This window comes from Anabas testudineus, chromosome 8 (assembly GCF_900324465.2).
Source record: "Anabas testudineus chromosome 8, fAnaTes1.2, whole genome shotgun sequence".
In the NCBI taxonomy this organism is placed as follows: domain Eukaryota; kingdom Metazoa; phylum Chordata; class Actinopteri; order Anabantiformes; family Anabantidae; genus Anabas; species Anabas testudineus.
Genome location: NC_046617.1, coordinates 13,550,586 through 13,576,904, shown reverse-complemented (window position 1 = coordinate 13,576,904; position 26,319 = coordinate 13,550,586). Strand labels below are relative to the sequence as shown.

Below are 26,319 nucleotides of genomic sequence, written 5' to 3'. Positions count from 1 at the left end.
ATTTGATAGATAAAGTTTTATAACCCAGACAATTTGAACCATAGCCAGTAAAAAAGTAGTGGAAGTCAAATCCAGGACATCCTGGAATACTACATATCAAAAAGGCATGTGGTCAACATAATAGTCTGCAAAATATGTAATGTAGTAATAGTGATATGAACTATTAACAATCTTTTAAACTCAGAGGAATGTGAAACTTTTACGTTTTGAGTATTTCAGTATTATTGTAAACCATTTGGCTTTTAGACATTATTTTCACTCAATATAAACGTAAAACCTTGCAAGTCAGTTTTTGCTAATACATAATAAATACAGTATTATAATAATAATAATAATAATACATCTCTAGGGCTCCTAAGGTGCTTTCATCTCCCAGGCTGCTTTACGCCCTCTAGTGGTGGCCTGGTGGCTAACCACTCGTTTACATCCCATTATCAGACGAACTGAACAGCAAAAGATCAACACAGTAAAAACAAACACAATAAAAAACCACAGCTGTGAAAGTGATGCAACAAAGTATTTGTAAAATGTTCACTGAACCATTAGTAAATCAGTCACAAACACCGAACAAGTAAAAACATGATGTCATGTGGCAAACATGAGAAACTGCTTTTGAAAAGAGGAACTGGGAGAGAATCACAATAGTGCAGGTTTCACCGTGCTCCAGCTCTTTTCATGTTCATAAGCCAGAAACAGATTAGCTCAGTTGAGTGAATTTGAAAATTGTACATAGGTGCAAACTGAGAAATAAATATAGCCATCATAGCAATTAATAAATTGAACGGTGGCCTGAGACTTTTGCAGAGTGTTGTATTACCTGCCCCAGGGGATGGTTGTTAATTTAAATAAACAATTACTTAACAATTAAGTCACATCTAAACGGCAAATTGATTAGTCAGACAACCTCTTTGGCTCTGTTGTAGTGTATTGTGCTCATTTCATAGGAAGAGATCCTACTTTTTACTTAGATGATCATTTACTTACTGGATTAGGGGGTTTTATGTTGTGTGTGTATGTATGTGTGGTGATTGAATGTGGACTTATTTTTATTTAAATAAAGAAATAGTGAATCACCCTTGATAAGGCTGTGTTGTTTTATAACCAGCCTGTTGAGACAGTGAGGAGGACGTTTGAACGGAGGTGTGTTATCTTTGACGAAGGCCTGTTGATGCAGGTGATGGCCATGAGGACGCAGAGGCAGCGGAGAGGGAAGACTTTGGAGAGGAGCCTGGGACTGCCCATGGTGGATGGGCGGAGCAGTAAGCATGCGCTGAGCTGGCAGACTCTGGGCTGGTCCTGACGGGCTGGCTGGGCTCCGGGCGGCAGTCTGTGCGCTTCAGACGGTCGTGGGGGAGACTACCATCAACACGCAGCGTCTCCTCGGGTGCTCAGAGGAGAGAAAAGCAGAAGAGAGACGAGGATAACTGCGAGAAAAAAAAAAAAAGAAAGCAAACAGCCCCCTCCTCGGCTTCTGGACTCTACCCCCACACCCCGTCGCCAACCCGCCCTATCTACCCAACCCACGACTTCGTGCCATCCCTCTGGTCTGAACTGCCCTCCCACCTCCCCCCTGGAGAACCACGACCACCCGTAGGAAACCCCCACTTGACCAGCGTTGCCATTAAGCGATGCGCTTTGAATTTAGGAAGAAATCATCCATGCGTTTTTGATGCACAACACAACCAGTGGTCTTCATTTTTCCTCGGCGGGAACAGTTCAGGCTGAGGATCTGGGTGTTTACACTTTTTGACGGGTTTCCAGTGGCATGATAACATGCAGCATAGATCATCCCACGGCAACAGACACGAGTGTCACTCCTTAGATTAGTCTTTATTTAAACAACAGGCTGTCGACGCGCTGCGTTTAGCATATGTTTGATTTTTCCATGCTTAGAAATAATCCTGACAATGGTCTGGGAGCGGACCGCCTCTCCAGACACCTAGTATTATTTGTTCAAGACGTGTCAGCTCTCGATTTCGTTTTTATCGGAGAAAAAGCGACAGATTGACGTGGCGTCAGTTCACCACGACGCTGTTTAGCCACAGGACTTTTCGTGCGAAGTTTGCACCCGGGAAGAGGGACCGAGTCGGAGATATCTCGGCCATATCACGGCATTTCCCCCCTGTAAGGTAAGCCAGGAGCAAACCTGTGTTGCATGTCAGGCGTTGCATATTGTGTCTAATGTCATGTGTGTCCACGTCGGTCGGAGTGCGCTGCAACAATGTGAAAAATTGCACGAGTTCAAACAGGGCAGTGACCTATTTTCAGAGTCTCCAGCGGTGCACCGACATCCTGCAGCCTGGGCTCCCTACACTGACACATTCAAGGCCGGTCGGTGGTGGCGGACGTGTCTTTACCGGCGTTTGTGCCATTTACGCAGACACAGTGTCAGCACCTGTATCAACGTGAGAGCAACCCTTCCTACATCCTCAGTGAACTGGCATCCCCCCCCCCCCCCTTCCTAACTCAGTCCTGAGAGACATTTTTAGAGCAGGATCACAAATCCTGGCCTATATAGGGGCGTGCATCACAGCTCAGCCAGCTGTTGTGCAAGATGCAGACTCGTACTGATGTCTGATGTTCTGTCACAACATCTGATAAAGAGTTCAACGTCTACAGAGTGCTGACAGTCACTTAAACCAGTGATGAATGGGTAAATAAAGAGGTGGCTCAGCTGTCACACAAGGTAAATGTTTACTAAGATCATTAGATCAGATTTTTGTTATGATTTTCACAAGAAAGCCTACTGTGATGTCATGTCATCACGTTTAATATCAGAAAGTGCACTTTGCTTTTATCCCAGACTGTATTCCTGGATAGCAGATATAGTTTTACATGTTTATTTAAAATCTTTCTTTGTGTAAGTAATGTTTGGAACTGGTGACATCTTTGCTTTGTCGTTTTATCATTTCTGTTAAGGCCACTTCTAACTTAGTTGAAGGCAAGCATGTCGTTCAGGGCTAAAAGATGAGCATTGACAGAGGCCTAGATAAAGAGCTATTTTCCTCCAATTAAGCAATTCCACTGTCCCTAAGCCTAATTGTGTGCCCACTGGGACTGGGTTAGGGATGGACCTTCTCCCCATTGGCTGCCTCCCATGGGCCCATTGTTCCAGAAGATGCCAGGGGAAAGAGCTAAGCCCTGCCAAGGCAGACCTAACAAGCCCTGTGCTTGAGTGAAATAAGGGCTGATCATTAAAAAGCATTAGGCCTCAATGCAGATCGAGGCTCACTCAGGGGGCTGCAGTTGTATTTCAGATTAGAATAGGATGGCTGTGGATTTCCAAGGTGATTTCGAGGCAGTCTATTAACAATATAACGTGTGGGTGCATGAGAGAAACTGTCACGCACAGAGCATGGGACTGGAGGATGTCTGGCTACGGACCCACTGGAACTCTCTCAAAGTATGTGGGGAAAAGGAGCAGTGAAAGAGGCCACATAGGCTTTGCGCAGATGAAGGACTTTGATTCCCTCTTCTCCCTCCCTATTCCAGGCCCCTGCTATTTAATCCATAACCCCTCTCTGAACTGTGAGCACAGGTGCTCCTCACATCCACAGCATGCTTGCCACATTGTTTATCCAATCAGCTGATGATCAGTTCAACCGCAGGTCAGCTATAACATTGATCTGACTGCGGCCAAAAACAGAGGTATCTATGTGCAATGGTACCAGGGTTATTTAGGCAACTTATGTCTCACACTGCATTTAGTCTTTGCAGAGAAAAGACTCTTGTCTCCAACATACAGCCAGATATCCACTGGGATCCAGCTGCGGATCCCTGTGGTGGCATCCCACACACGCAGGATATGTGTGCGTTAGTGTAGGTAGCCTTTTTTGCTGTACATTTTCTCATCCTGACTCCATACTTGGACAGCTGCTTGGATCAACAGCTCACACTGAGTTTTAGTCAGAAGTAATAGTTTCACACCAACTATCTTCATCAGATCAGCTGTAATTAGAGCACTAGTGGATACACCATAATTGTTTTCCACAATGCCAGACTCTGAAATCAAATTATGGGTGTGGTTGTCAACCCCTTCCCCAAATTTCCCCTGTTTCACCCCCACCACAACTGCATGACATCATACTCCTTAGGTCCCAAACTGTGAGGGAAAGGCAGCTGCTTTATGGTGGAAAAGGTGGACCCTAATGGCATATTCCTGCGTCAGAGAATAACCACGAGGCATGTGGTAGAGGCTTGGTGGGAACCCACAGTGCACTTGTACTTAATGCCTTAAACCAGGCTAATAAAAGCGTACTGCATCTGACATGAAGAGAAGTATATTCAGTCCATTCTTACATTGTGCAGCATGCTACCACAAAGAAACTCCCATCTGAAACCTACGGTGACAAGTGTAAGTTGCACATACTGTTATGAGGTTGGCTAGGACTGCTACAGGGAAGTGAGTGGGATGTAAGTGGCGCAAACACTGGAACAGCCAGTGTGAGTGTTTGAATTAATATCACAGTGGGGTTCCATAGCTGCTGGGGATTACGGTCAAGCTGAAAGGCAACTCAGCAGCAGGGGAGGGAGGATTACAGTGGTCAGTGAATGAGGCAGCATGCAGTGAAAACAAGGCACCTGATACACACTTCCATTTATCTTCACAAGAGCCACTTAGATCCCCATGACAGATATTTCCTTTCTGTTACACATAATGACAGTTAATAGATTAATAAACAATTAATGCTAATCAGTTTTGTGAGCATTAGCGCTCAGTGCTCAAAAAAAAAAAAAAAAAAAAATTACAACCACTACTCCTGGTCATTTTTCTTGCATGGAATTGCATATCATAGCTCTTCAACTTTGTTTGGGTTGAAAGTGTCACAAATAATGAATGAAGCACCCGTGTGTCCCTGCAGCGAAGCGAGGTTCAGAGAGGATGTGGTTTATAACAGAGCCATAGTCTGATTTGTTTAAAATCCCACAAAATCTAAAATCTATTTGGTAATGAGTCAAAATGTTTATATTATTATAAATGATTTGCCTTCCATCATCTATTATTATGGCCCAGTATCAAAAATACTATAATTCTGGCTTCAGATGAAGTTACTGGCAAACAGGTTGTTCTGCAGCTGATGTTGGCTGTATATTATATCCGTGGATTTCATACAAGCCACTGGGATATGACATGATATGACCTATTCAAATCTTAGTAGAAACAGAACTTATTCAATAGCTGAACTTAAGTTAAACTTGAAAATGACTTTCTCAACTCATGCTATTACAGTCCTGTTTTTTTTTTTTACAAAATTTCTTATCACTAATCGTTGCCATGTGTGCAGCAGCAGAGGTGACACACTCAGTCTTTGGAGCACTGTGGTATGATGTGTCTGTGTGGAGTGGTGTCAAGACTCTTGGACTCATGCGTTAAGACAAAACAAAGCGGGAGCAGGGCTTTACTCACACTAACTTTCAAACTGAAAGAGACCATTGCATACCGCTTTGCTGGCTGGGCTCACGGGCCGTGCATTTTTCTGCAGTTAAACTGTAACCACTAATCACCTCATGGCCTCACTGTTTCCTCCTGGAGCAGACCATTCCTGCATCCCCAGGCTAGGGTTAAAATGGCACCCCAGGGGAATTTGGTCTGCCCTTTTTTAAAATCACCTGCGTGGGACATCCCAAATGAGCACAGGACTCTTGCTCGCTCTGTGAGGAGCTGCCATGGTGAAGTTTAGGGGTCAGCTCCTCTGCTGCAAATCTACAGGCCTGCATTTCCAAAATAAACACAGACAACTCAGTGCCTCACTCCAGCTACCCCACCCAACCTCTTCTCATTCTCTTAAATGCTCCTTCTGCACTTATGTTCAGTATTTCTATCATGAGAGAATTTCAGCTTGCAGAGTGCTTTAGACGATATACAGACCCTGTCTGGGGCAGGGCACACTTGATGAGGAAATGTTAGAGAATACAGGCATAATGCCAAGGAGTAATAGCAATGTAAAGATGCTAGCAGAGTATGGATGGAGGGCGTAGAGTCTCCACCAACATACTTAATATTTAGTGTATATATGATGGTAAAAGTAGATTCATCTGGAGTCCTTTTATCTAGGAGCTCAGATCAGGGAGCTGTGAGTTGTATAGTAATATGCTCACAGAAATGTGGTTTAAGTGGAGACACAGCTGGTTTGTGTTATTATTTACTTGGTTGGCCAACACCCTGGATTCTCTAGTATACTCCTAATAGCTCTACAGCAGTTCAGTATGACTGAGGTATGTATGTCTGTGTTTGCTTATTTGAAGAGAAAAGAAAAGGGAGGAGTCAGGACAAAAGGGATTCTGCTTGTAAGCACGGGTGAGGAATAACATGCTGGGATGGGAGATGTGGGTGAGGAATTGAGGGTGTTTTTTTTAGAGAGGGAGGTGGGAGAGAGAGACTGGTGAGGTGTTTCAGATGCTCAAATAATGCTCTCAAGTCTGGGCCTGGCTCTCTGTCTGGGCATATCCAGTCCTGTCAGCTAGCTTCCAGACTTTGCCCCGTTCACCCCCTCCTTCCTCCATCCCTTACTCCCTGGGACTCTCCTCTTTGCTTTTAACTCTGCTTCTGTTCCCTCTTTCCCTTCGTCCCTCCCTCACATTTTTGTCTCCCACTTTCCATGAGCCCCCAGCTTCATAGGGTACATTATATAAGACATTCTCCATCTTATACATGTAAAAGAGTGAGGGAGAGAAAAAAAAAAAGTTTGGCCTGTAAGTGTTTACCTTCTCTGTGGTGTTGTGGAGATGTTGCCAGCACTAATTCAAATCATATGTACTAAGACTGCTTTTTTTTTTTACTTTTGAGGGAGCCTTATGTAATTTGGAAATGCTTTAAGTTTGAGGTTGCAGTTTGTGAAATAAAGACGTCTTCTGACTTCAGATGCAGACATTAAATCGCCTCACTGTTTTTGTTTGGTTGCTAAAAGTTGGAATAATTGACTTTCAGTGGCCATTTTGAATAATGGCCAGTCCTTGTCCTAATACAGCCTGTCTCTCTCTCTCTCTTTTGCTGCATCCAATTGCTTCTAAGTGCCCTTGGTCCTTGTTTGCTCAGATCTCAGTAAATGGTGTTGTCAGTCATTGTGAGTTTGGCTGTTACTTCATTGATTCTAAATGTCAGAAGTAATTCAGGACAGAAGACTGTGTAAGAGCATGAATATCGCCTTGAGCGCCAACATTAATTGTTCGGCTTATTCTTTCCAAGGCTGCAGATATACTGCATGATTGTGTTGGTCCATAGTACATTTATTAGCCGTCTCTGTTCAAGGTGCTTCGTCAAATCAAAAGATAAATCAACTCCAGATCTTTCTGATGCTTATTTCCAACAGATTGTACAAATTGGATGTGCCAACAATCTCAAATCAAGAGTTCAGTTATACTCCATTTTACAGCATTATGCTCAATCCTGTCTGTCGCCATCTCTGTTGCTCTCCATCTGTCCCTTTGCATCTGTCTCTCTGCTCTCTTTTTCTGTTTTTCTCTTGGATGGAGCCGCAAAAGATGAAAGCTGTAGGGTGGAGCCTGTCACTTAGTTTTGCTAGAACACAGAAATATGGAGACAAAGGGGGAGGAATGGGGATAAAGAGAGAGAGAAAGAAAGGAGAGAGCAGGCTGTCATATTGACCTTGTCTTATTGCCATCGATGGTGGGAGGGGACGTGGGGTGGAGGGTTACTCCATGTGAGAACAGAGAACACATGGCTGGCGTCAAGTTGGCACAACCTCATAAGGAAAAGACAACAAAAGCTTTGTATGTACATGTATATGTAAGATGAGGCAGGACGACTGAAACTGCTATAGCAAACATAGTATAGGTGGGGCACACCCAAATCTAAAGATGCAAGAGCTCCTTGACTGCACTACTGCCATGTTTGCCCGTCCACCCCCCAACACACATCTCGTCACTTCGTCTGCTAATTGCTCTCTGCTGTTTTGTATTTCTCCCTCTTCCTGTTTTCCTCTCCTTTCAATATACTTTGGTTTTGGAAGCTGAGCCCTTCCCTGTTCCTGCTCTCTGTACATAAACACACTTATACACACATATAGATGCAGCATAGACTCACATTCTAACAAACACACACACTCCCCGTGCAGAGCACATCTGGTTCTGTGTGCTCTCCCCCACTCCCATCCTGGCAGTCTCCTTTTCAGCATGGCTGCCGCATAGGTGTCACACAACCCTCTCCGGGGACGGGGAGTGTCCATCCAGGAGTGACATGAGGAAGTAGAAAGGAGTGACACTGCAGGCTCATAAGCCTCACAGAGTTAAAGAGAGCAGCCACTACACACCTTACCCCCAGCCACCCGCAGGCTGTGTTGCATAAAGCTGTTGTTGGGATCATATTACTCTGGCTATTGAATAAGAAGACTTGCTTCCCATGGAGTTCACTCTGTGCTGTTGGCTTATTGAGTTGCAAGCAAATGAAAGTGGCTGGGGTCAGTGTGCAAAGGCGAAAGGGGTTTATTTCTCATGCGTGTGGTGCCATAATATCCCTGTCCAGGAAATGACTGTGAGACGGGCGCACCCCTCCCAAAGCTGGAGCGGTACCACAGTGCTCTGAACCGGTATGAACTCACAGCCAGCACGCTGCGCAGCAGTGTGTGTGTTGTACATGTCTGTGTGACTGTACATAAGAGCTCTACAGTCAGGGTGTTTATTTGTGCTGTACCCTGATCCTTGAAGTCATTGGAAGGATAGACCCCACTGGCCCAGCAACAGGTGCTGAAATATAGCTCAGGTTGGCTGCTTATCGTGCTACAGTTTCCATATACATGTCACCCCTATTAATCTGCCTTCAGCATGTTTTTAACTGTGTGGGAGAGAGGGGGAGAGAACAAAAAAATTTCTGGACCTCGTCCCATTCCCTCCCACCCAGTGGCTCAAAACTGGTGCTGGGTTTTCACCAGTGAGGACATTTTACATCTCTTGTTGAATTAAACCAACATCTTCATGTGTTGGTGAACACATCTGAGTTTTTCATGTTAAAACGGAGTCAGCTGGGATTCAGGGAGTCGTCAACACTGGCCGTCAGCTGTGCTTTTTTGTTGCATGTGCTGAGCCAATTTGGTATTTTAAAGATTTAGGCAGGTGCCATTGCTTTGCATTCCTAACCTGACCTTGTGCTCATTTCTGCTGCCTTTAGGGGAGGTCTGCCTCTGCAAAAAAACAGCAAAACAGTGAATGTGTGTGTGTGGCATGGGTGCACATATACATATAAGAAGACAAGCCTGCTTATAAACTTAGCTTTTTCAAGTTGTGTACTGGAACTTTCCATCTCTTTTTAAGTGCACATTTCTTTGCACACATGCTTCTCTACAGTGAAAAGATGCATATAAATGATTTTACTGTATAAGTGCAGAGCTAACATATGTCATCTGCACTGTCTCTTGAGAGGAAGAGGAAGTTTTTGTTTGCAGTAAAGAGTACTTAGTAACTGGGGGAATGTTGACCTTCCAAATCCAACGAAGTTACCCATCTACAAATATCACCAGAATTTCATATGGTTAATCTAGCTCTTAGAATAATGCTAATGTTGGTGTGAGTCAGCTGGAATGACAGCACTTAGTGTGGGAGTAGCAAAGAACCGTCACTTCCGAAATACAGACTTCATCCAGCAACCCGAGCAAAACAGACACAGCTGGTTAGTGGGCTGATTAGATGACAAGGAGCTGGGATGTTGTCCTGTTTGATCATCCAGAATCAAATTAATTCAAACATTCCTCCAGTATCTTAAAGCCTCTAGTGGCTTAAAACCACACACACACACACACACACACACACACACACACACACACACCTCACCACAGGAGCACAAAACAAGTCATGGTTAACCCCATAAACCTAACAATATGCACAACCTGTAAGACAGAGTTTTTAACTTTTATCATAGTTGCTTTTCTCTTGTGACCAACCAGCTTTGACAGTCTGAGATTGTTTTTCCTCCCTCGTTCATTGGCTTCACCCCCCCACACCTACTTTCTTTCTTTTCCTGTTGCTTTCCTACTGAGCATGGTGTGGTGACGCCCCTGCTTGGCTTCTTGGCTGGCAAGACGACTCCAGACCCTGTGATTGCTAGCAGGAGTCGGAGGATTGCATCACTGCCTGTGGAGAGAGGCTACAGGAATGGGCTGAAAGGGGGAGGGGAGCGGGTATGGGAGGACAGCTGAGAGAGATGTGAGAGTGTTCGATGGAGAAATAGGAGCTGAAGAGGAGAGAGCGATGACAGACAATAGTTATATAGCCCATAGAAGTTAACAGGAAGTCAAGAGGAAATAGAGCCGAGGGAGACCATGCAAGTTTTCAAGTGTTTATGTGGAAGTGCAAAGATGAGAGGCGAGTGAGCTGGGAGGGAATGCATTTAGTAGACTGCAGGAGGTAGAAAAGCCCAGCAGAGTTAGTGGGAGGTCAAAGTAAGCTGGGGTGGGGATGTCGATCAAATCTCAAGAGTGCAAAGACAAACACTTTCTCTTCTCTTCTCTTCTCTTCTCTTCTCTTCTCTTCTCTTCTCTTCTCTTCTCTTCTCTTCTCTTCTCTTCTCTTCACTTCTCTTCTCTTCTCTTCTCTTCTCTTCTCTCTCTCTCCTCTCCTCTCCTCTCCTCTCCTCTCCTCTCCTCTCCTCTCACGGATGGTGGCAGGCCTCCTGCTGTGTTCACTGGTTCCCGCTGCCCTTTGCTGCGCTATGAAACTGCTATTTCGTGAAATGCCCCACATTATTGTAAGATTACTCACCGCTCGTTAAAGCCTACAATACTGCTGTGTGAAGTGCCTTCAGCATTAGTGTTGGGAAGGTTTACTGCTTCAACACTGTGTCATCTTCCTCGAGGGGATTGTCTGTTTACCACTGATTGCTGTCTTGTTTCTACAGTACAGGTTATGACTGCTGTAGTTGATTAAAAACTTATGTAGCGCATCTGATTTTGAATGGGAGTAGGTGGGAGAGAAACCAGCCAGCCACTCAGAACACATGTTGCTACACGTGGCCCCTCATCCACGTACTGTTCATGTCATATAGCAGCTACTAGGGAGTCTAATAAATTGACTGTGGCTTGGGGGAAGTTTCCTAGCCTCGTGCCAATGTGTAGCTACTCGCAACCCCAGTACCTGCCTCTTCTCTTTTGTTCTGTCCATGTAGTTCAGAAGGCAGCTTTTATTGCATAACAATTCACAATGATGTTTTCACCTTGAAGCACACTGTGTCCCCTTATAATGAATTACATAATGAAAAACAATTCACACAAGCTTTGCACGACGTTGTTCTCTGTGTTGGATGTTCATACAGGTAGAAGAAATCCACCCATCATCCATCCATCCATCCATTCATCTCCGGCCACCCCACGCCACCCAAAAGTTGAGTCAGGTCACTGTGTTGTGTGAGAATCCAGGGTTTAACAGGCCATAAGGCGCCCTGACACGATGTGAAACCTTTCATACTTTTTCATAGATCATTCATGGCCTAATCTCACTGTGTGTTCTCTGCCGTTGTCAAGTCTGGCTGGATGCTATTAAAATATAGAGTTTGGTGGTGGTTTAACATCGACAGTCTCCCTCTAATGTTTAAATCAACCTGGGCTGCTATTAATGTCAAGTGTCTCAATGAACAAACCTGTCAGTGCTGTCAGTTTATTATACTTAGGCCTGTAGATTTAAAAGTGCATAATGACACTCATATGTTGTTGTATCCAATGTTTATCTATCAGTTATTTTATTGATAAATCAAATAATACGTGAATCCATTATATGCTATGTTTGACTAAAAGTTAAAAGTCCAAATACAGACGACAACATAAGACTGAGAATTCTTATTGTGTGATAAGTTGATCTAAATATATCACAGATATCTGTGTTTAACTAATCACATGAACAATTATTTGCTTATTAAAGTAGTTTTAGCGTTATCGACATTATTCAGTTTTTTGTTCGACTTCACAATTGATCTGCTTTTTTCAGCTTTTTCATCCTTCAAAAATCCATCCTCCCATTATCTAAAAGTTCAAAAAAGTAAAGTGTAACCACTAAGTGGTTCCTAATATGCTGCATGCAGGGAACAGTTGTTTATCAGTTTAGAAATAAAGCAGCAAATGTTCACATTACAGAAAGTAGAACGTTTTAAATATGGTGCTTGAAACATTGGTTATTAAAATAACAATAAAAGAAAATCCCATTTAAACGTACTAAACTGAGCATCTAAACATCTCCTAACAAACACAATATGGCTTTGGGAAAAAACTAACCTAAGACTCTTCATACGTTCAATGTTCGACCACGGAGAGATACCGTATAACTTTAAAAGCGTGTTCTCTTCCTTTCTCATGTAGCAGTCCCCTTTGACAACAAACCGCAAGTGCGACCCACCCTCCTCGTTTTGTGCCTCCCTCCCTCCTGGCACCTTCCCTCCCTCCATGCCCTCTGCCTGGAATTCCTCGGTGTCTGAAAGCACTGGCTGGAGGCCATCGGTAGCTCGCTGAGAAACTTCCTGTTGCACACTCTCCCTCCTTCACTCCATCTATCCCTCCCTTTTTTCTTTGCTTCCTTTCTTCACTCACTCATTTCTCCTGCGCTCCATATGTTGACTTGGATTTGTCAGTTTCTGTTTTCCCTTGCATCTCTTTTCATTTAATAACTTTGTCTTCACCCTGTGTTTAATGTTTCCGGTGATATTTTTCAGTTTTCTTCTAAAAAAAACCCAAAAGAATATGAATAAATCAGTGCTTCAGCTATTGTGACTCCAACAACTCTACTATCCTGTTCTTCAATAGCCCTTCCCCAGTGGCTCCCTGCATGCCACTATTACATAATCCTGTGTGCGATCCTGTGTGCCTTTTTACAACAGGGGGAAGAGGAAAAGGGGAATTTTATATTGACAGTAGGAGAAAACTAAGTTATTTAAACTTCATTATGTGAATTCATGTTGAATAAATGGTGTGAATATAGGAAATAATTTGGAAATGAATCAACCTATAGATAAGTAAGGGGGTGCAGTAGAATAGGATGAGTTACCGTGCAAAATAAACTGAAAGAACGAGCAGAATGGGGAACATGTGCAAACAAAAGCAAAAAACAAAAGCACAGAGTAGAAGGATAAAGAGAAAGAGGGAATGAGAGGCCCAGGAGAGGAGGCGTAAGGATTGGAAACTGAGGTTTCCTGTCTGAGGAGGCGGCTGGCTGAAGAGGCAGAAAAAAAATCCCTCAGCTGTGTGTGTGTGTGTGTGTGCGTTGAGTGTGTGTTTGTGTGTTGAGTGATCTATCAACGAGTGAGGGGTGGAGGGTGTATGCAGGAGCTGTGGCTTGGGCATGTATGTGTCAGCGGAGGTGGGGTCACTCGCGGCTGTTACCTCAAGAAACGTCAGCAATGACCGAAGCGGGAGCGGGTGATGATTTTTGGGTCTGTTGTGTTTCCAAATCATTAACAAATGTATTAATAACTGGATAATGTCTCTGTCATTCGGTGCTAATGTGGGAAATCTGCAGCATCACGTTCCATGACTGTCAGATGAATCCGTGTACAGTAAATCTGACTATTAAGGAAATCTGCAAATGGGAATTTCCTTACTATGAGGCATGAAAATGCTTTGATCACATTAATCCAACTATACAGAATATTGTGTATCTAAAGCTGCTCTAAACATGCCAGGTTTGTTTATTCCTCCTTTGCCTCAGTTGCAGATGTAGAACCAAATGTCAGAGGTCATACCACACCCACACCTCACGCTGTCACCTTTGACCCTGTCCTTCCCACCTGGTGGATGGTAAAACCAGCAGGTCTAGACACGACCCACACTGCACAACACCCTATTGCTAAACCATGCAGTAACAGATTCACTAAACCGAGTTGTTTACCTTCAGTGCCTGAAATGTGGAGCCTAGCTAAGACACTTTTTGGATTTGTCAGTATAATTTGTAAGTATAAGTAAAATTATATGATTATTATAATAAATAGGACCTTTAAAAGACCATTTAAGGAATATTTCAATCAAAAATGATCAACCTATCTCCTGAGCAGGACATTTAAAAAAACATGGACATAAGTCCTCCCTCCCTAATTTGCAGGTATCCACTGCCTCAAAATGCTACAGAGTTAAGTCTGCAGGAATTGCTACCTCCTCTATGTGAATATCATTGTGTGTCAAAGTGTTAAATATTTTAAAACATGTTAAAACGCTTCAGAATAACACCAGTCAATGCTGTAAAATGTTAAAAGCTATCGTTCCCACCAAGTTCTTTCTGTCTCTCTGAGTTTTCTGTGTGAGAATGAAAAAGAAAAAGCACAAAGTGCCCCAGGGAGAGATGGCTTACCTCCTACAGACCACCTCCCAGGGTCACAGCAGGAGGGAGATTAAGTTACAGCCAGCCTCAGAGGGGGTCACATAAAATGTGTGTACACAGACACACACACTCGCTCTCTGAAACTATCACAGCAAACAAAATATTACAAAATACGATTTTACACGCTGTAACATAATCACCTTAAACCCCACAGTTTTCATAGTCTCTGCTTTTTATTGGCTCTTATTTCTGCATCATGGATGAAGCAGACTGGGCTGAAATATGATCCTTCTCGGCACAGATTTCCTCAGATCAGCTTGGGCTGAAGATCAGTCGGCCTGAGCGGGGTTAAGAGTCAGTGCTGATCCACGTTAGCCTAGCCTCAGAGCCTGGAGGTGTTGAAACACATAGCCTCCCTTTGACCTGATGCCCCCTGCACTACCTCACCCATATGTCAACTCCTACCTCTCCCACACTCTCCGACCTCATTCGACCACATTCACCCCTGAACATGCGCGTCCATGCCTCATCAAAGGGTGTAGTAATGTAGAACTCGGGTGGGGAAGGGTTATGGAGGCGAATAGGTGATGGGCTTTGCTAAAGAGGATCCACACAAACCTCTCTTTCAGGACTGCTCTTCCTCCTCCACTTCCTCCTCACCCTCACATACACTCACTGCGGCCCCCTTGGTCATCCCTCTTCTCCCCTCGCTCTCTTGCTCAGCTGCTGTAGCCTGTGTTTACTCTGCTAGAGAGAGAGGAGAGGGCCCAGAGAAGGGACAATGCCGCCTTTCAGAGAGACTGTCGACCCCACGGCTGAGCAAGGAAGTCTGCATGGGGGCCAGCCGACACCCCTTCCCCAAACTTCACAGCCACCCGGCACTGAGTTTTACACACACACACACACACATGCATATCTCACTGGTAATCACACACACAACAGCACACTCTGTTCTTCTCTTTATCGTTCATTCTCCCACTTGGCCTTTCTTTTAGTCTCACATTTCCCACAAACCCCCTCTCAGTGATCGCGTCTGTTTGGAGGATGTAGACTAGATCCTGTAACTCTGGTCCAAGATCCACACACTGTGAGTCATTTCCCAGCCAGTCTTTACTATTTCTCCTCTAAGAAATAATCATGAGGGTGGGCTGAGGTGAAATACGTCAGTGGGGACTGATTCTCCAGGAGCTGTACTTGTCAACTCCACTGAGATCACATTAGTGTGGTGCAGACTGCACTGGGCGTAGCGGCTTTTGTAGAAATTTTATGACTTGAGTTTCTTGGAAGTCAAAGACAGATCCAAGTGTATTTTGTTTGTTTGTTGTGACTGTGCAAAACGTTTTAGAGAATGCACACTAGGTCATGTGTCCGATAAATCCAAACTGATACCATCCATACACAACATTATCTACGGCCACTCTTAAAAAACATATTTACATGTTATAATTATTCTAAATATAAATTATCAAGTGCCAATGTTTTTAATATTATTTTGTTGGAAAATGTTATTGGTAGTGTTAATATGTTGTGGGGTTGGTAATAATTTCATTGAGTAATAGATTAATAGTTAGGTCTAAAAATAAAATAACAGGACAATAATTTTGTCAGGTAAACATCCAGTAACCCCAAAATATAAAATTTTATTTTTCATATTAAAGAACAGCGCAAGAACATTTTGCGAATTTTACTTATAAATTATATTAATCGATGATTCACAAAATAACTTCTAATCAAGTTATTTTCTCCACGTTGGCGTGAGCATGCTTTATTAACTACTCAAAGGGGGGAAAAAAAAAAAGATTTAATGGAAGAATAAATTCTTTGCTGAGATCGGTTTGTTGTATCAGCTTACTGTCAATAGAAACTGGTTAGAACATAAGTAGATAGCAACAATGCTCTTCATTATATAGAGGGAAGGACACATATTCATGAGATGCGCTGGAGTGGGATAGCTGTGGAAGCCTGATTAATAAATTGGTAAAGATGAGCCTTGCAGTCCATTATAGAGGTATAGTAGTGGTTTGCGTTCGGAGCAGCTGCCTGAAAAGCACTTTTGTGTGGAGAGACCTCTGTAGTGTTCCTCCGTCTGTCTCACAATGTCAGAGGCCAAATTGATTCATATTTGAAGTTATATGATCCAGAAGTTCAGTGTCTGTTTCTCATTGTGTTTTAAATCATGGATTAAAAATGCTGATAGACGGTCAGTTTACTGTTTGTCTCTGCAAAAGCTGAGAGTAGGATTTGTAGAAAGGTTAAGCTGATTCATAGTCTGTGCCTCAGGGTAAAGGCTTTTACTCATTTAAAGTGGATGACAGACGATTTTCTGGCACTTCAACCAAACAACAAAGCCCAAACTCTTGGCAGCCTGTGTGGTAGGAGTTACAGTAAGTCAATCATATCCACCCAGTCCAGAGGAGAGAACGAGATGTGGTATTAACCACAGCTTATTCTAAATGAGAATCATATCCGCTGTGACAGCTCTAAACATGTTTATTTTCACAGCTAATGACAGTGTTTTCCCACATAACAAACTTTATGGTCAAAATGGTCATTAGAGCAACTACCAGTCATGCTCCACCTTTATTACTGCAGTATTAACCTGGGTTTTACTGATGGAAATTATTCATTTGTTAAGCTATAATCTGCAATACTGGTTAAAATTCTTTGTTGGAACAGGTGGAACTGTTTTCAGTAAACAAAGTGTAGGACAATGGAGACATTATTAGAGAGTAAAAAATGCTGCCTACACTAGCAAACTAGTGTAAACACATGTGGGCTTTAGTGTAGCTGTTAAATGTCAAACTTATTTCAAACCCGAAGAATTGATGTGTTTCATTTTATTAGTGGCTGGTTGCTGCAAATACTATTTTTAATTCTAACAGTTATGTAAAATTCTCCCTTCTGGTGGGTTTTCCTGCTCATTTCTTAAGTCATCACTGATATTTTACTCCCATCTCAGGGGACCTGTGGGTCATGTGCTTGTCAGTGGTCTGCAGTCAGATAAAAACCAAAGGTTATTTGTTCTAATACGCTTCTCAATGTGCATGTGTGCAACTTTATAAAAGACATGCATCAGCACAAGATCTCATTGATAATACTATAAGGCAGCTGTGCGTGCATGTTCATACACGTGTTACTCTAATAGTATAACTACTTATGTGTATCATCATCCTCTTATCTATAGCTGATTGTGTCTATACACCCCCGCCTACACATACATACATGCTAGTTGTGAGCTATATGTATGAGTGTATGTGAGCTGGTGGCCATCCTTCGTTGGCGAACCTGGTGACCTCTTTGCTCTGTGCCTCCCGTACACAAAGGCTTCTCGTGTGGCCCCTGTTGAGTCACTTTCAAAGCCCAATATTCACTACCAACCAGGGCTTCTATTAGTGTTTGTCGGCATGTGTCTGTCAGGAAAAGGGAGGTCGAAATTTGTTGAAATTTTAGTCTGAATATTTACTGTGTGTGTTTGTGTGTGTGTGCCGACTGTATGTGCATCAGTATACACACCACTACATCCACACTGGGAGATGTTCTTCATGAGCCCGAGCAAGAATATAGGACACTCTGTAAAGTATGCGTGTGTGTGAGCCTGGTGAGAAGGAGCAGTGAACCCTAACACTGTGTTGAATGGAGAGCTTGGCTATAGACCAGCAGTACTGTACTAGCGCTGCCTGTATGTGTGTAGACTAGACTCAGCAACTCGGGTTGAATGGATCTGGTTTGTGTAAAAGTCTGCATTTTGAGAATTATTATTTCTTCAGATTTTGCTGAATTGAACAAATCTTTTATGATTAATTTTGATGCATATTGCTGTTTCAACTGTGTATGTATTTGCTAAATGCTTTGTATGGTACAACATGGTGAAGCTGGATCAGTCCAGTGGCCGAGGAACTGAAAATGACAGCTAGATGAAGCATCCTGCTCACAACCCTCAGGCTGGGTCCAGAGGTCAGTGTGTTTAGAGGAGGGAGGAGGTGGATAGAGTGGGTGCAGCTGGACTTGGAAGACCTGGGGGGTTGCCAGTGTGTCTTAAAGGTCCGTGAGGTTTGAAGGTGAACACTGTGAGGTGGGGGGTCGCTGAAGTTGGGGGTGGCGTGACAGGGTGCAAGGGCCAGTGACTGGCCAAGAGGTAAGTTAAAGGAGGGCTGGCTGTGAGGGTGACCATCTGGACTGGATTGTAGACATTCCTCATGAAGATTGTGTGAGTAAAGGTCAGCGTGGAAAAAGGAGGAGGTCACACGAGCTCTACATGTGTGTGTTTATTTTTCTTTGGCTTACACAGTGTTTCACTTCACAATTGTGGCCAGTTTACCATTGTTGGAGAGCATTTCTTACCCAGTGGGATTCTGGTATGTGCCGTACTTTTACCAGCATTCACGTGGGAAATATTGCAGGTGTTTCTTCTGCAGTCTGTCACTGTTTCATGTTGGAATTTAGCATTGATTGTATGTGTGTCCAACGCTGGCCCCACTTACCTTAATCTAACCCTCAGTTGCTGGATGTTTGTGCAGGCGGGAGGTCGGTGGGTTGCAGTCATGCTGTCCCTGGATGAGCCCTTGGACCTTAAACTCCCTCGACGGGCCAGTGGGCGGGATAGAGGGGTGCGCTCACCCTCCCTCTCCCCACTGCACCCCAAGCGAGCTCGCCAGCTGCGCATGGCGGATGATGGCACTGCAGTCATAGAGCCAGCCTCGCCTGCCTCTCCGCGCACAGGTAGGTGACACTGCACTGTAAATAAAACACAAAACAAACGTGTGTGTGTCTGAGAAAAGAGTGAGAGCAGTGTGTCCGTATGTCAGATCTCCCAGGAGAGAGTTTGTCTTACCAGATGTGTGTTATGTCAGGTGTGCAAGTGGTCCCTCATGATCGAACAGACACCCCTACCCCACCTGCGGTGGACCTGAGCATGTCTCCATCCTCCCGCCACACCCCCAGCTCTCCAGAAATGACCAATGGCAACTATGTCCCCTCAGGGGTGAGTATGACAGATATCGAGATATCTACACACCAATGTAGGAATTCTAAAATAGTTTTTATCAGCTTTTATGTTGCTCATGAATACCTCCAGCATATCCCCTTTTTGATTCAGCTCTCTGTTGAAACAAACACAGCCTTTCAGTGCAGAGCCAACACTTGACTCAGTGACTCATCCTGTTGGTCAGCAAATCAGGAACAACACTGGTTTGTGTCATACTCTCCATAAGGGAATCAGGCTATGCAAGGGACGGGAGGCCTGTGTATGTGAGAGAGAGAGAGGAGGGTGGCTCTTATCAAACACCTCTTGTGTCCTCAACAAGTGCTTCTGTCTGTTCAACTTGCAGTCAGTGGTCCCACTGCCATGATGTGAGTCTGCGTGTGTGTGTGTGTGTGTGTGTGTGTGTGTGTTTGCTTGTATAATTGGATTTAAGAAAAGGTACAGCCATGCAGACCTCACGTTGTCTAATTCAATACTCTCCCAATTGAATTGAGACATGCTAGCTGAAATCATTCAAGCTACCCCACTTCCCACTGAGCCCTAGATTGCCTCCCGATCCCAATGCTACACACTTTCTAGCCTGTACTTATTCCTGGTGGGTGCAGATAGGATACTTTATCTCCCTCTTACTGTCTCAGTCTGACACACACACACACACAGAAATAAGTGGTTCTTATGGATAAACAGCTGCACACACTCGCACTCACACGTCCCCTACAGCATCTCACAAAGCAGCTCACATAGTTTTGCATGCAGAGGCAGAGCTCAGTGCAGGGAATTTGTCTCATTTCACAAAATTTGTCATATACACATTTCTGACATAGCTAAAGACGATAAGACAGCCACAGGATTGTGATCCATTTGCACCCTTTTTTTTTTAGCGCTCTCTCTCTTTGCTTCCTCACTGTCACAAGACACCTCAGACTTATAGTACTTGTTTTCTAAATTCAACATTTCATCAGGACTTCTGTTTTCTGCCTGAGCTAGGTTACACTGTTTATGTCTGTGTGTGTGTGTGTGTGTGTGTGTGTGTGTGTGTGTGTGTGTGTGTGTGTGTGTGTGTAAGCCAGTGCCTTAGCTCTTTGAGCCCCAGCTGAGTTTCAGTGAATCTTACAGCTCTCATGCTGAGCTCAGGGATGTGGGGAGGTTCTGAAGCAAGCAGCAGGTGACTACAAAGAGAAAGCAGAGTGGATTTAAAGAAGAAAATGAATATCAGCAGTTCTTCACTCGTCTGAAAAAAAAATACAAGATGTTTTTTTGTCTCTGCAATTTTTACACCAGTTGCTCTAAAGTGAAGTAAACATTGTGGACTCCAGCCACGTAGCTGTTTTATTACTCTAATCTCAGTGATGCCTGATACTTGAGTCATGTCAACTACAGTTCAAATGCAGTTTCTACATTGGTCGTGTTGATTTGATGTATTTGCTATAATTTCAAGGCTCCATAATGGACCCATACATTTGTTCTTTAATGCAGACAATAATGTGCGCGGTGAGGTCAAAAATGCTCAGACTGATAAAGGCCATTTGCACTCACTCCTCTTTTTCTTTTTGTTTAACAGAATTCACACATCTCACAGGCCTTTCAGTTTTTTGTGCCAATTGGAGCTGGGGCAGGAATTCACCTGCCATCCTCCATGTTCCTTGGCCAGACAAGTGATAAACGAGCCTCTCCTGAGCTGTCAGCAGATGAACAGCTGGCCTGCCGCTGGAGGAAGGTAGGTCCTGAAGTGTAAAGTAGAGCCTTTATTATCCTGTTGTAACTACAAATATGGCTAAATTGGAAATGTTTTCCCTCCTTCAGTGCCATCTGCTTTTTGACTCCCTGCAAGACCTGGTGGACCACGTCAATGACTTCCATGTCAAGCCCGAGAAGGATTCTGGGTACTGCTGCCACTGGGAGGGCTGTGCTCGCAAAGGCAGGGGGTTTAATGCCAGGTGAGAAAATCATACAGTTGTATACAGCATATAAATATAATATATTTGAGAGCAAGCTGACATCATTAAATTGTTTTTGTCTGTCTGCAGGTACAAGATGCTCATCCACATCCGCACTCACACTAATGAGAAGCCCCACCGGTGTCCCACCTGCAACAAGAGCTTCTCGCGTCTGGAGAATCTCAAGATACACAACCGCTCACACACAGGTCAGTGACAAAAAATGTAAAAAAATTCAAGCTAAACATTAAGTAAAAGCATCTAATTGGAGTTTTAAAATGAAGGCTGATATAGAACTTTAAACCTTTATGGAGTTGAGGGGTCATGAGTCTTGGAGTTGAGATATGATGCCTAATTTATTGTTTAATAAATTATGAACCACACATCTGATTGTTTTTGCAGGTGAAAAGCCCTACATTTGTCCTTATGAGGGTTGCAACAAGCGTTACTCCAACTCCAGCGACCGCTTCAAACACACACGCACACACTATGTGGACAAGCCCTACTACTGCAAGATGGTGGGCTGTCTGAAGCGCTACACAGACCCCAGCTCTCTCCGCAAGCACATCAAAGCCCATGGTCACTTTGTGGCTCAGGAGCAGGGCACCCCAGGTGGGGTGGGCTCCCTGCTTAAGGGGAGTCAGAGTGGAAGGCTTGCTAGTGGAGGCGGTAAGGATTCTGAGCTGTCATATGTTAGTGGAGCCCACATTATCATCCCAGGGGCAGCGGCTGCTCTCCTGGGAGGCCATGCTCTGCAAGGCCTGAGTGGTGCCCTGCCCCTGTCCCCCCTCAGTCCTCGCCCCCTGGACCTCAGCACACTGGGCTGTCCCAACTCACCTCCAGGCAACCTGGCAGGCACACCCATCCTGTCCTTTAATGGCTCTCCACTGGGCTTGGCTAAGTCCCCTCTGCTCTCTTCGGCATTCCCCTCCTCGTCCCTAGGCTTGCCAATGGTGCCCATACTGGGGGCCACATCTGAGCGCAGAGCCCAGAGCCTACAGGGGAAGAAGGGCCATGGGGAAGAGGCAGAAAATGAGGTGACCGGAGGAGTCCTAAACCTCTCCACAGGAGGGTCTCATGATCCCCTATCCTGGGTGGTTATCCCCCCTGGCACTGTGGTGCTCAAGCCAGCTGTGGTCAACTGATACACACACACATATACATACACACATTCCAGAGGAGCTCAGGGGATTGGGTGGGATGGGGTATGCCATAAAGAGGGTACGGGCAATCACAGGCGATGGGGATTGGCTTAAACAATCAAATTAAAGCAAAGCATTTCGGAGAATAAAAAAAAATATAAATAACACTACACCTCACGAGAACTAAGAATACAACACAATCCTCTTTTATTGTTGGGAAACCAAGGGGCCCAAGAACTCTGTTCAGGAACACGTATGGTTTGGTATATCTATCACAAGGCCTGCCAGTGGGCTTCTTTTTGCTTATCTTGTACTCATTCCTGTTAGCTGGTTCTGTGGACAGGGACAGTGAACGTGACAGTCTTAGTGTTCTGTGTTTTCGCAAAAGTCCTGATTCAATGATATTATTAGTATTTATATGACTGTACTTCATCGACAGAGTGCCTCCAGCTTATCAGTGGGATAGATACACCATTAAACTGAATGACGCACTCACAGTTAGGCAAACTTTCACGTAATAGGAAGATTCTTCACAGTTGATTTTAAAGTTATGACCTATTTTTCACAGGCAGCTGTGATTAATATGACTCAGACAAGCTTGCCACACCAAAGCAAGTGAACTCAAACTTTCCTTAAGTTGTGCAGGATAAAAGCTGTAGCTTCACATCTTGGACAGTTCAATTAAACATAAACCTTAATATTGTCAACTGGTTTATAGTATTGAAACCTCAAACCTGCTGCTAACCTCTCAGCTTCCCCAGTGCAACGCAAACTGGGAGAAAGCACTTTTGACAATCTGTCCCCAGTTCGGGGAGGGTACCAGACATGAACTAGCCGAGTCTACCAGAATATGTGTCTGGCATGCAGACAAGGGGCTTTTAGGACACAGAGCAATCTGAGGACTTAACACAGACAAATGGTGTTATATCACCTGACAATGACCAATCATCACTTCCTCTTTTACACAAGTGAAATCCAAGCACTGGTGCATCTGGCTCCCCCCTCTGGTCAGTCACGGTGCACAACATCCCACTTAGCATTTACAGAACTAGCACTGTTTTTGCTCCTGGATTGCCCAGCTGCTTTCCCAACACGTCCAGTTTATGCATGAAAGAGCCACTGTGCTGAAAAACACTAGTGTCTTGTATTTTAAAAAGTGACCCGACACAAAACCAGCTGCGAAAATCAGGTGGTCGTCCAGTCAAAGCCCAACTTAGGCTTGATGGTTGAAGTTTTGTCCCATGTTTAACAGGCTCATGCTGTGCCTAAAATACTTGGAGAGGATAAAGTGGGATGTTTGTGTTGTGCTACAGTGAGGGGGGGGGGGGGGGGGTATGATGCACTCAATGCCACGTACAGCTGGACTGACTAGGAAACCACACTATTGTAAACTGCCTCATTTTCTCTGTCCAAAGGGGCAAAAAAGACAAAAAAAAATAGACTCATTCGACTTGGAAAACTTCTCTCATGGTTTGATTAAACAGTCAACATGCACTTAACACAAGCTTCTCCTCCTACATGTTTTATGACATCTCACTGCCAAGTCATGGTCCTTTAAAAATGAGTTTCTGTAAGGATCAGGGGGCCTTCCAGGTCGGTATCGCTTTGTGCTGATGCATGTATGATGTTGACTGCCTTCTCCACAGAGGAGACGTAGGGGAGCAGGAGAGGATCATCACAACACAAGGAACATTCCCTCAAGAGAGTGACACACTCAGTCCTCCTCTGTCGCTCTTCTTACCATCTGCTCATGTTGGCAGTCTTGGTTTTCCATCACCCAGTCTTAGAAATAATCAGTCATTGCTATTTGATATTTTTGTCTTTTTTTTTTTATTTTGCTGTTGTTCAGACGAGACATTTTTTCTGATGTTGAAGTTGCTTGTCTTCTGGCTGCTCTGCAATCAGCTTTCTGCTGTTGAGATTGAGTCTCTCGAGGGGTTGATGAGAAGAAGAGAGCAAGAGGTTTGGGTGATCAACCAGAGCAGTGGATAAATCCGAAAGGTCGTCATCAATTATTAAATTGATTAGCAAATACTTAGACGATAAACTAAATAAAATTTACTGTCAAGAAACAGCAGGTTACTTTTTCAATGTGAGCATATTTGCTTGCTCCTGCTAACATTTAGCTCACGGCGGTTCCCAAACTGCCTCACAGAGTTGCTAGGATGGCTCCAGGCTGTTTCTGCTGATCTTGTGAAAAACTGAATAATGCTACCTGCAAAATCACCACCTTAAAATAACACAATCTATGAAGGAGAACACACTGCTCCAGGGAGGAAATGACATCACACTCCTCAGATTGGTGTACTTGTTTAATTTAGAGAGGGTGTGGGCATAACGTGTTTATGTACACCAAATTGCCTTGGGGTTAAATTGGTTATGCATCTGTTTCTGATGGACAGCATTGAGGAATAACATCTTATTGTGAAATGGCGGGCAGTACTGCGAGTGAGAGAGCACAGAGAGAAAGGATTGGCTGAATAGAGAAATGAATGGACAGGGGCTAGTGAGAGATGAGGGTAGAGGCTGTGTGCCAGCAGAGGAAAAGAGGCAGAGGATAGCTGTGCTCTGCAGCCGCCCTCCATCTGGCCACCTACCCAGCAAACGGCCCTCTCAGCTCTGAAGTCACTGGCTGTGCCCAATGTGGCAGCCACTCACAGGCATACCAGCCGGCAGAAAACTAGGCCAATGAACTCTGTCTGCCCTCTGGGGTTTTTCTTTTTTTTTTTTATAGATTAAACCCAAAAGGCTCAACTCCCCCACCTCCTGGCTAAAAAGCTTTCTCCCAGAGTTGGTGGAGTCAGGCGAACTGACAATCTGCATTCACAGTAAAAGCTGAACTAATATAATCCTCCGTCTATGAGGACGAGCTCTGCGTCAAGCTGTCCACACAGCAGCGATGAGCTGTATACCTGTGTGTCTGCCTCAGTAATTGTCAGTCTTCATTATCTCAGACACCCCCTGCCCCCACTCCACAGCACGGTGGCCTGTCTCTGGGTTCAGGCAGAATCTCTCTTTGTGAGTGGACAATCCTGGCGTGTGATGTCATCAGAAACAGGTGTTAAGTAGGCTAGACATGGTTTCCGTGGCAACAGTGAAACCCACAGATGCGGCAGCTCTCCTCCTCCTCCTCTTCCCTGTCTGTCTGTCTCTTCTCTGCTGGTCGAAGCCAGGGACAGAGACTCAGCACAGCAGCAGAAAGCTGGATAATAAGACACGGATCCTGCATGGGTCCACATACTTTCAATATTAAATAAGCTGTATGATCCATTAACCCTTTGAGCTCAGTCTGTAATAAACTGCACTTTTGTTCCCCTCATAGCATGTGTACATACAGGGATGCTTCACCACCCATTCCACAACATTGTAGAGTGTTACACATCTGTTGTTTTTTAGGGGGTTTGAGGACCACGAAAAATTGTACAAATCATCCTCACTGGCTAAAATGTTTGTTTTAAATGTTATTTTTCTGACATTATAAAAGCGGTACTTGCTCCTGGAAATTTTTAAGTAACCCTCACTAGATGCTATGAATAGTGAGACTGAAATCCAGGGTATAAAAATTGTGTTCTCAAGCTACGTCAGTGTCATTGTAAAGGGGTGCCATTGACTGAAGTGCTACAGTGATGCACAAAGGGTTCATGATAAGACTAAGGCCATGCAAGGCCTGTTCCAAGTTATGTTTTTTGCACATTTGTGAGATATTATGTCAGTATTTTAATTTTTCCAAGTGCCTTTTATTATAGGTAAAATATAGAAGTTATACATTATATGAAAAAAAAGATTATATGAAAATATATTTTTTCCTGGCATCATGTTCTGTGGTTGAACATGCTGAATTTTAGAGTTGTAAAAGTCTCCAATTGGTACAACATAGCGGTGTTCTCCTGTTTTAGAGGAATTTTATTACGATATTGATAATAATGTCAATGAAAAGAATAATGTTTAATAAAGTTGCATTTGATACTTGTGTGTTCATTTCTCTTACAAATATATAATTAAAAACACCCAGATA

At 44.0% G+C, this 26,319-nt stretch overlaps 1 protein-coding gene across 2 annotated transcripts; it reads left to right on the top strand.

Annotated features, from left to right (window-relative positions):
• Positions 1-1,296: 1,296 nt before the first annotated feature.
• Positions 1,297-26,270, top strand: glis2b (GLIS family zinc finger 2b). Of its 2 annotated transcripts, XM_026340451.1 has the most exons (7): positions 1,297-2,129; positions 18,762-18,963; positions 19,095-19,225; positions 20,787-20,942; positions 21,029-21,162; positions 21,253-21,371; positions 21,565-26,270. In XM_026340451.1, exons 2-7 carry the CDS (start codon positions 18,786-18,788, stop codon positions 22,305-22,307), a joined length of 1,461 nt encoding a protein of 486 aa, XP_026196236.1. In that variant the 5' UTR covers positions 1,297-2,129; positions 18,762-18,785; the 3' UTR covers positions 22,308-26,270. The 2 variants fall into 2 exon arrangements, with proteins under 2 accessions (XP_026196236.1, XP_026196155.1); XM_026340370.1 differs by lacking the exon at positions 1,297-2,129 and having other exon boundaries at positions 17,471-18,963.
• The last annotated feature ends 49 nt before the right edge of the window (positions 26,271-26,319 follow it).